This window comes from Rhea pennata, chromosome 20 (genome assembly GCF_028389875.1).
Source record: "Rhea pennata isolate bPtePen1 chromosome 20, bPtePen1.pri, whole genome shotgun sequence".
Classification (NCBI taxonomy): domain Eukaryota; kingdom Metazoa; phylum Chordata; class Aves; order Rheiformes; family Rheidae; genus Rhea; species Rhea pennata.
Genome location: NC_084682.1, coordinates 7,787,618 through 7,801,474, shown reverse-complemented (window position 1 = coordinate 7,801,474; position 13,857 = coordinate 7,787,618). Strand labels below are relative to the sequence as shown.

Sequence of the window (13,857 nt, the reverse complement as noted above, 5' to 3'; positions counted from 1 at the left end):
GTCTGTCCAGGTGGATGTAGCTGTATTTAGTTCTGAATGCATGTTATGATTCCCTTGTGAAGATGGGGAGAAGTGAAGGGTTAAATAACAGTAAACAGAACCATAAAAAGCTATTGAGCTCTTGGAGGTGTGGGAGGAAGAGCTTGATTTTCAAAGGCATTTATTTGAAAATTATTACCACAGTGGAAAATGGGCAAGTAGTAATAGACTTTTGTAGCTGAGTGTGCATATGCGAACGTCTAGCCCTTTGGCCACTGTAAAAATTTCCCAGTACAGAACTTCGGAAACCTTACCATATTTTGAAAAGCAATGAAAAGCAAAAATCTCTGATTAGTGAAAACTTCTCTATCCCGTTCAGAAAAGTATTGCAGCCCCTTTTCTTGCAGGAGAATATTTACAGTATGACTTGCTGAATATAAAGCATATTCCTGTGTTGCATTTAGTCTTTTGGTTGTTTTTCATAGCTGAGCCGGCTCAGCCACCTTCTGCATCTAGCAGTGGCAATTCTGATGATGCTATTCGGTCCATTCTGCAACAAGCCCGACGCGAAATGGAGGCACAGCAGGCTGCCCTTGAACCTGCCTTAAAAACACCACCTTTATCTCAAGCTGACATTTCTATCCTGTCCCCCAAACTAGTATCTACACCTGCAATGTCTTCAGTTTCCAGCTTTTCTCCTTTGGCTATGTCCCTGAAGAAACATTCATCTGTCACTGATTCCAGTATCTCTGCATTGCAGAACCTCTCTGGGCTCAAAAAGGAGCCTCAGGAGGCATCTGGTTTAGAGCTTCATGGAATAAGCGATTCTGCCCAGGGTATGTTGAGGCACGTTAAAAATGAGTTGGGACGTGGTGGTGTTTGGAAGGACCATTGGTGGAATACTGTTCAGCATGAGAGAAGAAACACAGCTCTTCCCGAAGACACAAAAGTCGAGGAAGCCGGTGTTGGAAAAGAAAAGGTCAGCAATCAGACTAGGCCAGAACGTAGCCAGCTTCAAGGACCATCTTCTTCAGAGTATTGGAAAGAGTGGCCAAACGCTGAATCTCCGTACTCCCAGAGTTCTGAATTGAGCATGACTGGGGCAAGTCGCAGCGAGACACCACAGAATAGCCCCCTCCCCTCATCCCCTATTGTGTCTTTGTCAAAGCCATCCAAACCTTCGGTTCCTCCACTGACACCTGAGCAGTATGAGATTTATATGTACCAGGAGGTGGATACGATAGAACTAACTCGTCAGGTCAAAGAGAAGCTAGCAAAGAATGGCATCTGCCAAAGGATCTTTGGGGAAAAGGTAAAGCACTGGTTCTCTCTTGTTACAGCAGTATTTTGAATGTGCACTGGGCTCCCTATGTCGATAAGGAACTGAGTTTAACACAACCACGCCTATGGAAGGGGATATGCCACATATAATTTAACATACTAAGCAAAAACGTTTTTTAAGTATTTTCAAAATAAGCTGACAAGGCAAAGTCTTGGTCTTCCTGTGTTTCATGAATTGCGTAGATTTTATTACAAAGATTGGCTTCAGTTGCTTGCAGTAAGGAGTGGGGCCCCTGAGCTTAGAAACTTTGAAAGTTCGAGCAAATATTATCAAGACTACTTCATGCTTAATGTATTTAATTCAGGGAATATTTGAGTAATACCATTGTCATGACTGGAGAGTCTTAAAATTTGTTTTAAATGAAGATTATGAACATGAGAGCATTTTTCTTTTTTTTTTTCAAATTCAGAAATATGCACAAGAGTATTAAAGCAAACACACACAAAAAATCCCCTACCCTCTCCTTAGTCCTAAGTCAAGAACTCGCAGTCATTGCTTCTGCCTGTTGGTCAGGATCTTAGTGTGCTGTTGGACTTTTTAAGCAGTATGTGATTACAGATACGCCACACACGAGTCTTTCTGAAGTTGTTGCATTCTGGGCTCTGAGCATTGAACATGTGGGAGCTCGGGAGGGTCAGGGTTAGATGGAAGAGCACCAGCGAACACCTTCCAGGCTGGGGAAGTGGTGGACATCTGGTGTTTCTCCTTATAAAGAATTAAATCAATATAATAACATAATAGGAGCTAGCGTTGCACTATGATTTTTTCAATAAGATGTAAAATGAAAAGCCTGACCTCTTGGGGTCATTAAAGATCCCATGGCAGCTTTCATTAAGTATGAATTTTAACTCCTGTACCCGTGCTGAATTCCAGAAATGTAATTACGTTCCGCCTGTCTCAAATTCCAGCTTAGTTTTGGTTGGCTGTATTCTTAAATATTTACTTACATGGAGCAGCCACGGCTACAGGTGAAAGCACACATCATTCTAATTCATACAAAAAAAATGAAAAACAACCAAATATAGGACTAGTCTCAAAAGTCCCAATTATTTTTGTTTGAGAACAAAATACATGACAATCATCTGCTGTTTTATCTACCTCTCAGTGCCTGGACTCTGTGCTTTTCCTTTAGATTTGATGAAATTTGACACAAAATATGAAAAGCATGCAAATCTCTCCCCGTCGTTTTGGTGTTCGTACTGCCGCGCTGTTCCGGCAGGAAAAAAAATATGCACCAGAACAAAATCGCAGCAGGGAAAAAGCAACTCAGTCGAAGCCCCTATATATGTCACTTGAAAGTTTTACTCCTCGACAAGATAAAATCGACATGAGCAATATATGAGTAAAGAAAAGCAAAGTTACTTAAGTTATGCCCTTCCAAATCAAAGGTGTTAACGTGCCGTTCTTGGTTGCTTCACTTCAGGTACTGGGGCTGTCCCAAGGAAGTGTCAGTGACATGCTCTCCAGGCCAAAGCCATGGAGCAAATTGACCCAAAAAGGCCGAGAACCATTTATTCGTATGCAGCTCTGGTTGAATGGGGAGCTGGGACAGTGTGTCCTGCCCGCGCAAGGGCAGCAACAAGGACAAGGTAATTAAAATTCCACTATGTTGTTTGAGTTGAGGAGGAGGAATTCATTTTAAAGTTGCAGTAAGCGAGAGTTCAACCCTACGTTAGTTGAGGCATTTCTGTAAGTGGAAGTGTCCCCCCTTGCATCGCAGCCTGTTCTTAAGAGGACTCGCTGGGAATGTTTACAAAAGAAGCGCTCGTTTATGTGTAATTGATAAGCAACAGTTATCAAGTCCCTAATTAGGGTAATATTATTGAGCATAAATATGATACGTAATTCCCCAAATTTTGGCTAATGCGCTTGGAAGGTCTCGTGTGCGGTTTTCTAGAGTCATATAGGGGGCTATTACCGTCCCTAGGAGAATATTGATTGCTTTCTCAGGAGGCGAGCGAGAAGAATTAAGCTTTAAAGGGGGAGGGCAGCGTTGCCATTCCACTTTTGTTGTGGCCCCTTCTTATCCTGGCATCCGTTGATACGGAAAGGCCAGACTAGAGCTGGCCTCGGCCGTGCCCGTGTAGCGCCGCTGGCTTAACCGAGCAGCGTGCCCTCGGCGCGCTCGGCCTTTTGCTGTTTGTTGAGCCTGCCTACTGGGTGGTTTGTGGTTTGGCTTCGCCTTTGACCGTTCCCTGATTTTCCTCTCCTCTCTTATCTAGTCCTTCACTCTGTGGCATCACTGCAGGATTCCCTCCAGCAGGGATGTGCAAGCTCAGGTAATCAGCCGCTTTTCATGATTTCCGCTGAAATAACGCGCTGTGCTTTGGTTAAGTTTCTTTTGCTTTGACGCCAAGAGGTTTCTTGTGTTTTGTTGTATCATGCCGGAAAACCTTAAATTTTTCTCTTATTTTTGATTAACACAGTTAATTCCTCCTCCTCTCCTTGTTGCTATGGCAGATCCAGGAAGTACACCCGTTTAGCTGTGTATTAAGCAAAGAGAGTCTGTCTGATCGTAGAGATCATTGGCTCTGCAGTTTTTTACCATGGTTCAGCTTATCAAGTTGACATGTGACAATGGCTGTAAAACAAGCCTCTCGTTTGTAATGTGATCTGCATGCTCCAGCTGCTTTATTTGCTGGCATATTTTTTCCCATTTTCTTTTGCACAAAATATGCTTTGTTAACTTGAAGGTGGGGGAGAGACCACGTTACATATTTCTTTGTCAAACTTTGGTAAATATTCCAAGCGGATCCCTTCTCTCTCCTCGCCCTTTCCATTTGCAAAAAAAAAAAAAAAAAAAAGGCAGATGTAGCAAAGATGAGTGTCGAAGAAAAGCAAATTGCTAAAGGTTTTATGAAGATGGCCACAGTGTGGTAAGGAGACTGGAACAGAACAGCTGCGTTCCTGCTGTTAGATACCAAACTCTACCCACACAGTCTTTTTACCAGTGATATGTTTAACTGACGTAAACCACTCAGGCTGTTTTGTCCTCTAGAAAAATACTTGTGCCCTCTTCTGTACTTATAGCCAGTGCCCTGTATTTGAGAATTACAGCAGTTCAGGATAAAGAGAAGGATGGATTATACTCTTCTTCCCACACTCGTGTGCCGTTCTGAAACATTGGTCTTTTCTGTAGCTCGTTGGGTTTATTCTGAATATCCCAACTGAACTATTTTTCCTCATTCTGCTGGGAAACTGTTTTGCATTCTCAAAGATTTTACTGGAAGAAAATCCATTATGATGTTCAATCCATGTTTTTCTCAAGAACAGTTGCAAATAAAGATAAAAGTAAAAATGCCCCTGGAAAAAAACAGCCATGAAACTACAACCAAAATTGGAGAAAATTATAAATAATCATAGAGCTATTGTTACTTATAGGCAGACAGAGAACGTGGAAATTTTCTGAGACATTTTATACGCTGCTCTTCATTAAAAGCATGCATTGACGGGTTTTTTGTAGCATTAGTGCTATGCAATAGTAACTGTTACAGTTACAAATGCCTAAGACTGCATGGAAAATATGAGTAATTAATTAAAGCCATTTTAAGAGGAATTTGAAATTAGAGGAGCTGGGAAAAGGCTGCATTGTTATTGCTAATAATCATATTTATTTCTAACTGTAATTATAAAAAGATTGAAAGACAAGCCTGTAGTATTAAAATCTGACAACCTTATGGATTCCCATGACAGTCACCAGCAGCTAAAAGTGATTTCCTTCAGGAAGTTCAGTTTTGCTACTGTGATATTTTGTTCCACTCCCACACTCCCATCTCCTTCCTTAGGTCCTGCCCTTGAGCTAATATTTTGTGATGTGACACGTTCCTATCAGCTACTAAAATCGTGTTATTGATGATCGCTGTCCTTCTTTCCTTAAAGCAAACTTACAAATGAGAAAATGGGTTCATGCTCTTTTCTGCCTGCTTTCTGATGATTAAAAATAAAATTGTTTTACAAGACATTCTTTTCTTGGTACCTTTCTCTATGTGAAAGAATAAGTAGGGTTGTGACATTACTCAGAATAAACGAGCAAAACCACATTATTTGAATGAAGAAGGGCAGTTTGATAATTTGCTTTTATTAACAGCTGTTCTGTAATTAAAAGCACAGCAAACAGCTTGGAAAAGGTAAAAAATAATTATGCATTTGTGAAAGATCCTCCACTCCAGGGCAGGAAAAAAAAAACAGCTCCAATTTTCAGGTCTTCCAAGAACATTTCCCAGGAAAATCAAGGCAGAAAAGGTTACATACTTGTAATTTTAAAATAGAAATTAATCAGAACAGCTTTAAAACGAAGAAAGGATCTGGAGCCTTTTCTGCGTAATATAATTGGCTAGGAACTTGTTGAATGCATGAAGGGAAAGAAGTGAAATTAAACTAATACATCCAGTGGCTCCTGAGTGCTTTGCCAAGAAGGTCTTCAGTGTATAGAGTGTCAACATGCATAGTAATGTCTCCAGCTTTTATTAGCTGTGAGTATTTTCATTACTGTTTGGCATTATTATGTCAAACTAGCAGGATTTTCTGGATTTTTGACCCAAATAGTTTCACTTTTAGATCACAAGGTTTTGATTAACACCTCATTCATGAGAAATCTGTTCTTTTGTCCAGAGTTTTTCATCGTCACGAATGGAGAGATGGGCATATCAGGCTTTTAGATATAAGAATTTCAGCCTTTTAGATATAAGAATGAATGGATAAGCAGATACATGTATAATTTGAGATGGCAAAGAGAAGCCAAGCTCATTTTTCTTTTCTCAAGCTCTATTTAAGGGTTTTTGAAAAACACGGTCAGTACCAAAATTATAACCAGATATATACAGATACTTATCTGTATTCTCTTTCTGTGAGCTTTAGTCATGGCTTTAGTGATTAACAGATTTTTGTGCAAGTTCCAGTGAATGTGTTTTAGACAAAAATGGTGTCTGTACCCTAGGTGATCAAAAATGATATCACTGTGCCTTTTCTAACATTTTTTCCTGTATTTCCTTCCACCTAAATGCTCTAATGCCCTTGGGTAAATCTGCCTTTTTAATGATTTGTGTGTCAAAAGCATGGACCAAATCACATGGAAAAAAAAAGTTGAATTAGTGTCACCCAACTGCATCAGCATTTTTTCTTGATGAATTTGGCCCATTACTGATGGGCAGAACTGGGTTGGGCTTGGAGAGCAGCCACGTGTCAGGAGAAGGTTTACATGCTTGGGTGTTTTTTTAAATACTTGTACTGTATATAGCTCTTGTTAGTTTGTTTTATTTTGGGGTTCTATATCTTTATGGAGCATCTATATCACATTAGGACAGTTTCTCTTTTGGTGCTGTTGATTTCAAAGCTACTTCCAGGCAAGCTGAATTTTTATTCACTTTTGTATTTATCCTTTGTGAAGGACATATACTCTCTATGTACTACATTAAAGACTTGCAAATACTCAGTGGGAAAAAGACATGCCTTTCTGGTATGTGTTTCTGTAAGGGTCGTCTTATGACCTAATGTGGAAATCTTCATTTGCCGATACAGCTGCGGGTGATCTCAGGGGATTTTGAATTTCCCTTTTGTTTGTCTTCCTTTCTGGGTATCATCCATCATTCCTAACCTCATGCTGCTTAGCAATAGTAACGCTCATGGGAGTTGAAGAAAGGATTATAGCAGCATAAAATGGGGAGCTAATTAGAGCTTGTTTCAAAATCAGAATCTAGCTTGAGATAATTGCATATTATCTGGTGATTTAAAAACCCAAGATCTACTGTATTTAGATCAACTAAAATATGCATAAAAGCTTTATTTTCAAAATAAAACATTTGTAACAATAGGGAGATTACTTCTTATCATCTCTTGGGAAAGAAATCTCAAAAAAAAACCTGTGCAATCTATGGTTTGGTGTAGTAAAGATTTTAACAGATACATTGTGGAATGATGACAGACCTGACTATCTATTACATTTTTATTTCTAAAATGCTTCTGTAATATCTTTCAGAACAGAAGCTGCAAGGTGGGCAGGTAGTTAACTGTGTACGGGGTAGCTCTTCCTGTTTATCCAATAAGGGAAGGATGCTGTGGTATTTACCACCCTGGGAAAAATAAGGGGAGCGGGAGGGTGTTTCAGTCTTGGATTCAGTGCAATTCATATTCGGGATTATCGTCCTGTTATCCTTACGGGAAGATCTCACTAGCCATATGGTGGCAATGGAGAGAGCTCTAACCTCACCTTCCCTCTCCATGTTTCATGATTATTTCCTTCATTATACTTGTTTTGGAAAAACATAGTTGTCTGAGGTGGTGCTCCTTAGCATAATTCAGATTAGCACAAGGAGTGCTAAATCTCGGTGCCTTGAGATCACACAAATGGTCAGTCGTGCTGATAGATCTTCCCAAATTTGGGTTATTTTATTTTTGAATTCAAAAGAAGAAAGAGCCTATACTGCAGTAATTTGCTGGTGCTGTCATTTATTAAAGTTGTGTATGACTTGAAACGGCTCTGGTGGACATGGTCCATAAAATGGAAGAAAAGGGAGCTCACTTGGCTTTTTAACAGCTGAGTTGTAGGACTGCAGGACTGCAAGAGTTTCTGGTGTAGATGGGTCATATTTGATGGCCACTTCTTGAGTTTTTGCGCTAGATGTCAAATACATTTTAGAAGTTTGTTTGGAGCTGAACAAAACAGTTACCTTCATGCGAACCCTAAAGTATAGTGAAGAGTCTTGGTTAAGCTTGCACATTCTTTATGTGCACTTGAGATTGCAATTCTGAAGCAGTTGGCCGGAGCTGTCTTGATTTCAAACCATAGGATATCGGTTGGCTCCTCATAAGGGCAGCTGTTGTAGTCTGTCTGTAACGTGTGTGATTATGCTCTGTGCCATTTCCCTGACATTTGGACCATGAAAACCTTCCTGGCAGCCTTTATGGTATCAATAAAGCTGGGAGATTCACTGTCCAGGCACCTTACTGGGGCCTGGGAACACAGAGTGAAGTCAGTGTTTCCAGTTAGTTCTTAATATAACGTTGGATAGCATTGCTAGATACCGTCTGCTTGTTTCTGCCTGTTACCTACGGCTTTCCTCCATGAGCTGTCTCGCGTGGCCATAGTTCTTCAGCCATCAGTCAATATTTGAGGCGAAACTCCTGTCCTATTTGTATTTTTTTCTGCTTGTTGAACCACCCAGTGATTAAAGTTGCCTAAGATAATTCCATCCTCATTTTGGTCATAGCTTTACAGTTATAAAAGTGCTAAAATAAAATACATAATCATGGAATAAACATGATTTTCTAGGCAGGTATTCTTTGCAGCTGAATTATAATGACAAAGCACCAACACACTTTTCACGTTAAAAAGGCAAAGAGGAGCCTGCTACCGTATTCTGAAGGCGAGTTGAATTTACTCTGAAGTATGGTTAGGAGTTCATAGCCCTCATCAGGGAGAAGTGACCCAGTCAAGCTGCAGCTGTGTTGGTTAATTTGGGAGCGTGGGTCTTGCATTCACTCTGCTTTGGTGCAAGTGAAAAGGGATCCCCAAGCAGGGGACATGCGTGCGGCTCTTCTGTAGCTTCAGCCAGGCACCTTAATGCCTCCGCCGCAATCTCTTCATTATCAGAATAGAGGTAATTAGTGAATATTTTTTTAAAACATATGTAAAAACAAACTTTTGGGGCCATTATTGCTGCTACGCTCCTCAGGTTGTTCGGAAAACTGCCAGTGAGCATAGTAGTTGCTAAAAGTAGATGTCGTTCATGAAGCGGTCAGGTTCAAAAGAAATGCTGTAGCAAATGTTCTGGCTCCACTTCCATCATTTCACTACTTATTATTTCATTTCAGTAATTACCAGTGTTTTCTTTTTCTTCTGCTTGCTCCTTTGGAGGTCATGAGCCCTCTTCGGGGCGAGGGCCCACCTTGGCCCCTCTGCGCAGGCAGGCTGGGCATTCTCCTGCCAGCCGCTAACCACCGAGGACTTGTCTGGAAAACGATGCGCTGAGACGTTAGAAAGCCAAAGAAGAAAAAGCACTGGAGCAGCACTGGAGCGAGAGGGCAGCCCCGGGGCGGGCGGCAGCGAGGAGCGGAGGTGGTGGGGAAGCCCTTTCCCCGGCGGCTGCGAGATGGGTTGGGAGGGCTCTTCTCCGAGATAGGTCGGGAGGGCTCTGCTCCAACGGGACCGGGCGTCTTCCTGCTGGGAAGAGGAGTGCTGGCAGCTGGCAAAGGCTCACGTTGTCTTCTGGTTGCTCGTGGGCAAGAGGCTCGTGTGCGTGCCGGAGGCCGTGGGGTGCCGGGTGGCCGCTGCTCCCCTCCCGGGCACTGCCGGGCTGCCCGGGCGATCGTGCAGCGCTCCTGAGGCAGGGGCAGAGCACTTTCCTGGGAGGCAAGAGACAGGTGATGAGTTATTTTGCTCCTGAAATGCTGCAAAAAGGTGTGCGGGTTGTGATTTCCATCACGGAACGGGGCTGTTGCTGCACGGCAGCTGCATTCTCTGCAAAAGAGCTGAGAAATGGAGAAATAAACACCCTGTTAGATGCTAGCAAACAAATGCTCCTTTGATTATTATGAGCTATGTATTAGTTGATAGTGAATCATTCCCCAAAAGGAAAAAAAAATTACCAGAAAATTGATACCTTCTAAGTTGCCTTCTAGCCTGTCCCTGTGTTTGAGTGCTGCAGGACAGGGGAAAAGCTGATGAATTTGTCTCACCTAATTTGATAGCTTTTGGAGGTTTTTAAATTTGCTGACAGCCATCCAGAAAAACTGTAAATTAAAGAATCCAGTGATTATTTTAAATTGATAAAAAAAACACCACTTGCATTAAAAAATAAAGAAAATCGATTGGAAGTCGAATTTGAATAAAAATTGAAGCAGAAGTCTGTCCAATTAATAAGCCAAAGGAAATAAAAAAGAAGGCTGATACGTAAACATCCCACATTTATAAATCCCAAAGGTATTGCTAACAGTAACTTGAAAGGTACTTATTTCCTTGGAGAGATAACTAGATAGATAAATAGATAGATCTTTGTATTTATATTATTTCCTATGATGTGACTGAAAGGAGTGACCATTCTCTGGAATGACTTGAGCACCATTTTATTGGCAAAACCTGAGGTCTACAAAATATCCCCATTTTGCTGTCGGTCTTGGGAGCTTCTCTGACGAGGCTACGACGCTTTGCAGAGGAATTTCGCCCCGTCGCGTTATTCCCGCCAGCTCTCCCCCGGCTGGACCAGCCTCGCCGCAGAGCCCGGATGAAGCTCCTTCCCGCGTGTCTCTGACTGCGTACCCGCAGGTGTCTTTTCCCTCCGCACCCGCAGGTGTCTTTTCCCAAGCAGTCTGCCCATTTCAGTTCTGTTTCTGAGGAAAAGGCCCAGGATGGGTCCTGTCCTCCTCCTCCGGGGTTTGCCCAGACGAGCGCGGGACCTGCAGTGTGGCTCCAGTTGTGTTTGCTTATGTGTTTCTCTCTTTTGCAACTGGGATCCTAAAAATAGTGCAAGTTTGAACTGGCAGATGTTTCATTTGTCCTTTCCGAGAGGACCAAAATTAGCCTCTCATTTGGCACCTAAATAAAGCAGCTTAACTGCCTTTATACGAACTTTGCAATTACTGTCTATTGAAGTTGCAACATTTTATTTTGTTTGATGGGGAAGGGTATTATGTAAGCAATACCAGCACCTAAAAAGCCACCAGGCCTTGAAAGAGAGAGGATGAACAAGAACAAGCCCAACTGTTTTGTTTCTGGTTTTTGTTTTAATTTTCTGATCTGAGGCAGATGGAGTTTTTTTTCTAATGAAGGTTTCATTACAGGAAAAAAAAAAAGTACCTCGGAAATGCTCAGAGAGCTGCCTATTGTAAAGGTTAAAAAAAAAAAAAAAAGGAAAAGGAAAACTAATAAAAGGACAGCAATGGTTTCTCTAATTTTCAGGGAAAAATCTGCACAGAATGCCTGAAGCTGGGTTAGCAGTGGGACTCCCCAGGGGCAACAGAAAGATGTTATAATCAATTACCACATCATAACACTGATGTATGATAATTACTGAGTGTTCCTCCTGAGATAGTGCAGCATTTGGCTGGGATGCGGCTCTTTCATGGTCCACTGCCTGATTAATATGCAAATAATAGGCTGATTGCATGATGAATGCAGAAAATGAGTTCGCTGATAACGTGAGCACCGAAGCGGGAAGATGATAAATTACTTTTACTGACTGTCCTACATTAAGTACCCTTTCTCAACAATTTTATCACAAATTAAGTAAAGCAGTATGGCGAGATTATGAGGATGTGTAAAATAATGTACCTTAATAGCTTTTATAATATTGATGCGTGCAATGTAAATGTCATTTTGTTTCAGTACTTTAGCCAGTACTGCTCCCGAATAGGAGCACGCTGAGTGTAGCAATGTTCAGGGTCACTCTTCTTTGAGTGCTTTCTTTAAGATGAAGAACAATCCGCTGTGCCCTGGATGTTAGATAGGACTTTACTAGGAGGGAAAGAATCCAGTCATTAGCCTCTGATCCATCCCGTGAGGATTTTGCCTATAGCAGATGAATATCTACATTGTAGAGGGGGAAATGTATTTGATGGTAGAGTTAGATGCACAGCGTGCATGTGTTCTGCTTCATACTCTCTATCTGAAGCAAACAAGAGGTTAAAACCTCAAAGGGGAACGTAGAAATACCTTCGTGCTCAGGCTTACGGTGGTGGAGGACAGCAAACAAGTCGTAATGATGGCAACACGGCAAAGCGTAGCGCCTGATCACAAGGTCAGCAAGTCAACAGAGGCGCTGTAAACCGAAGCAGACCCCCTAAAAGCACTTAAGTCTGTTTTCCAGAAGGTATTGTGCACTCATTTATTTTGATTATACTAAAAATATAAATATGTGGAGTTGTGGCATCTTGATTGATTGCCTTCGTGACATATTTGTTTTAATATTCAGAAAATCCTTAAGAAGGCTTCTGCACACAAGCTGTTTTAATAAGAAGGTTATTAAAAGTCTTTTCCAACAGTTATTTCTAAATATTGACTTCTCACTAAGTTATGGAAACACAGAAAAATCAGAATATTAAGTAAAGATTAGAACTGGAGAGTGATGTATTTTAAAGCAGCCATGATTTTGCCGTTAATCACCTAAATTAAAATCTGATTTCATTTTAGAAAGCTTTTTTCTAATTGTTTAAAGGTGAGAAGTAAAAAAAAAAAAAAAAAAAAAAAAAAAAAAAAAAAAAACCCACATTATTTTGTATTATTTTACATATTGTTTTGAAAAGGCCCTACTTTTGGCTCAAGAAGGCAGGAGGAGCTGTGTGTTTGAGAAGATCAACACTACATGCTTGTTGTGTTGTGTACCTCTTCCACAGCCATCCACTTTTGCCCACTGTGACTGGGGATGCACGGGGGGGGGGGGGGCTGTTGATCTGTTCTGGGGATTTTCTGATGTTTCTGAGTCTATGTCTACATCGAGCTAAAAGAAGCATCAAGCTCCCTTTTTCCCCCTTTCGTGGTTGTAAAACAGCACTTAAAATTGTGGCTAGATAGTGACCTCCAACTTCCTTATAGGCTATTTCAGAAGTATTCCTTAAAGCATTATATTTTAGAGTTTTATCTGATGTTTTTGGTGATACCTCCATTCCAAAGTTGGAGATCTCAATACAACTTTTCTTCTCAATGGATTAAATCAAGTTGTATCTCTCTGCACAATATTTTTGACATTTGGGATGTTCAAACCACGTTTCATAGGAATCCATGCTTGCCCATACAAGCCCATCCACACCATGGCTGTCCATCAACTTAGAATTGTGAGAATCATCCTAACTTGAGAGAGGTTAGATGGTTTGAGTTTACTCCATACTACTGTTGTTCAGCGTTCTGCAACATGGTTGCTTTTGCCTTTTCCTCCTACATAGAGAAACTGAATTTGCCTCTGCACATCCAGCTGTACCACGGTGCGTGTTTTATGCGGAACAGAGGTTTTTTCAGTTTATTAAGTGTTTTGCACTGGTGGGGCACAAAGCATCTATCAAATTGTGGTAGGGGACCGGCTGATACAAGGTGTGGTCTAGGCTGCTTGAGGTATTGTGGTCTGAAAGATGTGTGCAAAGGGCTGCAAGCAGTTTCCTTAGTGGTGCCTTCAGCAATGTCTTGTCCAGTGGTCTGGAGAAGGAGGAGTTGGACCTGAGTGATGGCAATGGCTTATGCCAGGTGGCAAAAGCTTTGGAAGAAGCAGGAAGAAAAATCTGATCCAGTCTAAGCTTGTGAGCTGAAGAAGACAGTCCGAATAACCCGGTTTCTAGCTAAATATGACCCAGCCTGAGCAGTCAGAGATTGCCATGGAGCTAGACCTACTGCAGGCTAGTTATAAGCTTGGTCAGGTGTCCCTGAGCACAGTGTTTTCTTCAGTTATCATTCAGCAAGCAACGCTGAACTCTCAAGGCTGCACTAGGACTTCTCTCATAATTTGTCCAACATTGGTGTTGCCGTAAGAGACTGTTCTTCCGTAACCTCTCACATAACAAATTGTGCCCTCACCTGCTCACGCCTTGGCTGTGCTGGCACAGCGGTACGTGGGCTT

At 41.5% G+C, this 13,857-nt stretch overlaps 1 protein-coding gene across 2 annotated transcripts in view; it reads left to right on the top strand.

Moving 5' to 3' along the window:
* Positions 1-13,857, top strand: part of CUX1 (cut like homeobox 1) — a 270,867-nt gene that overhangs the window by 203,772 nt on the left and 53,238 nt on the right. The window contains exons 18-20 of one of the 2 annotated variants that reach the window (XM_062592854.1): positions 465-1,291; positions 2,745-2,910; positions 3,544-3,600. The exons of the other annotated variant lie outside the window; for it this stretch is intronic. Coding sequence (XP_062448838.1) covers positions 465-1,291; positions 2,745-2,910; positions 3,544-3,600 — 1,050 coding nt within the window. The remainder of the gene's footprint in view (positions 1-464; positions 1,292-2,744; positions 2,911-3,543; positions 3,601-13,857) is intronic. 2 annotated transcript variants of the gene reach the window in all.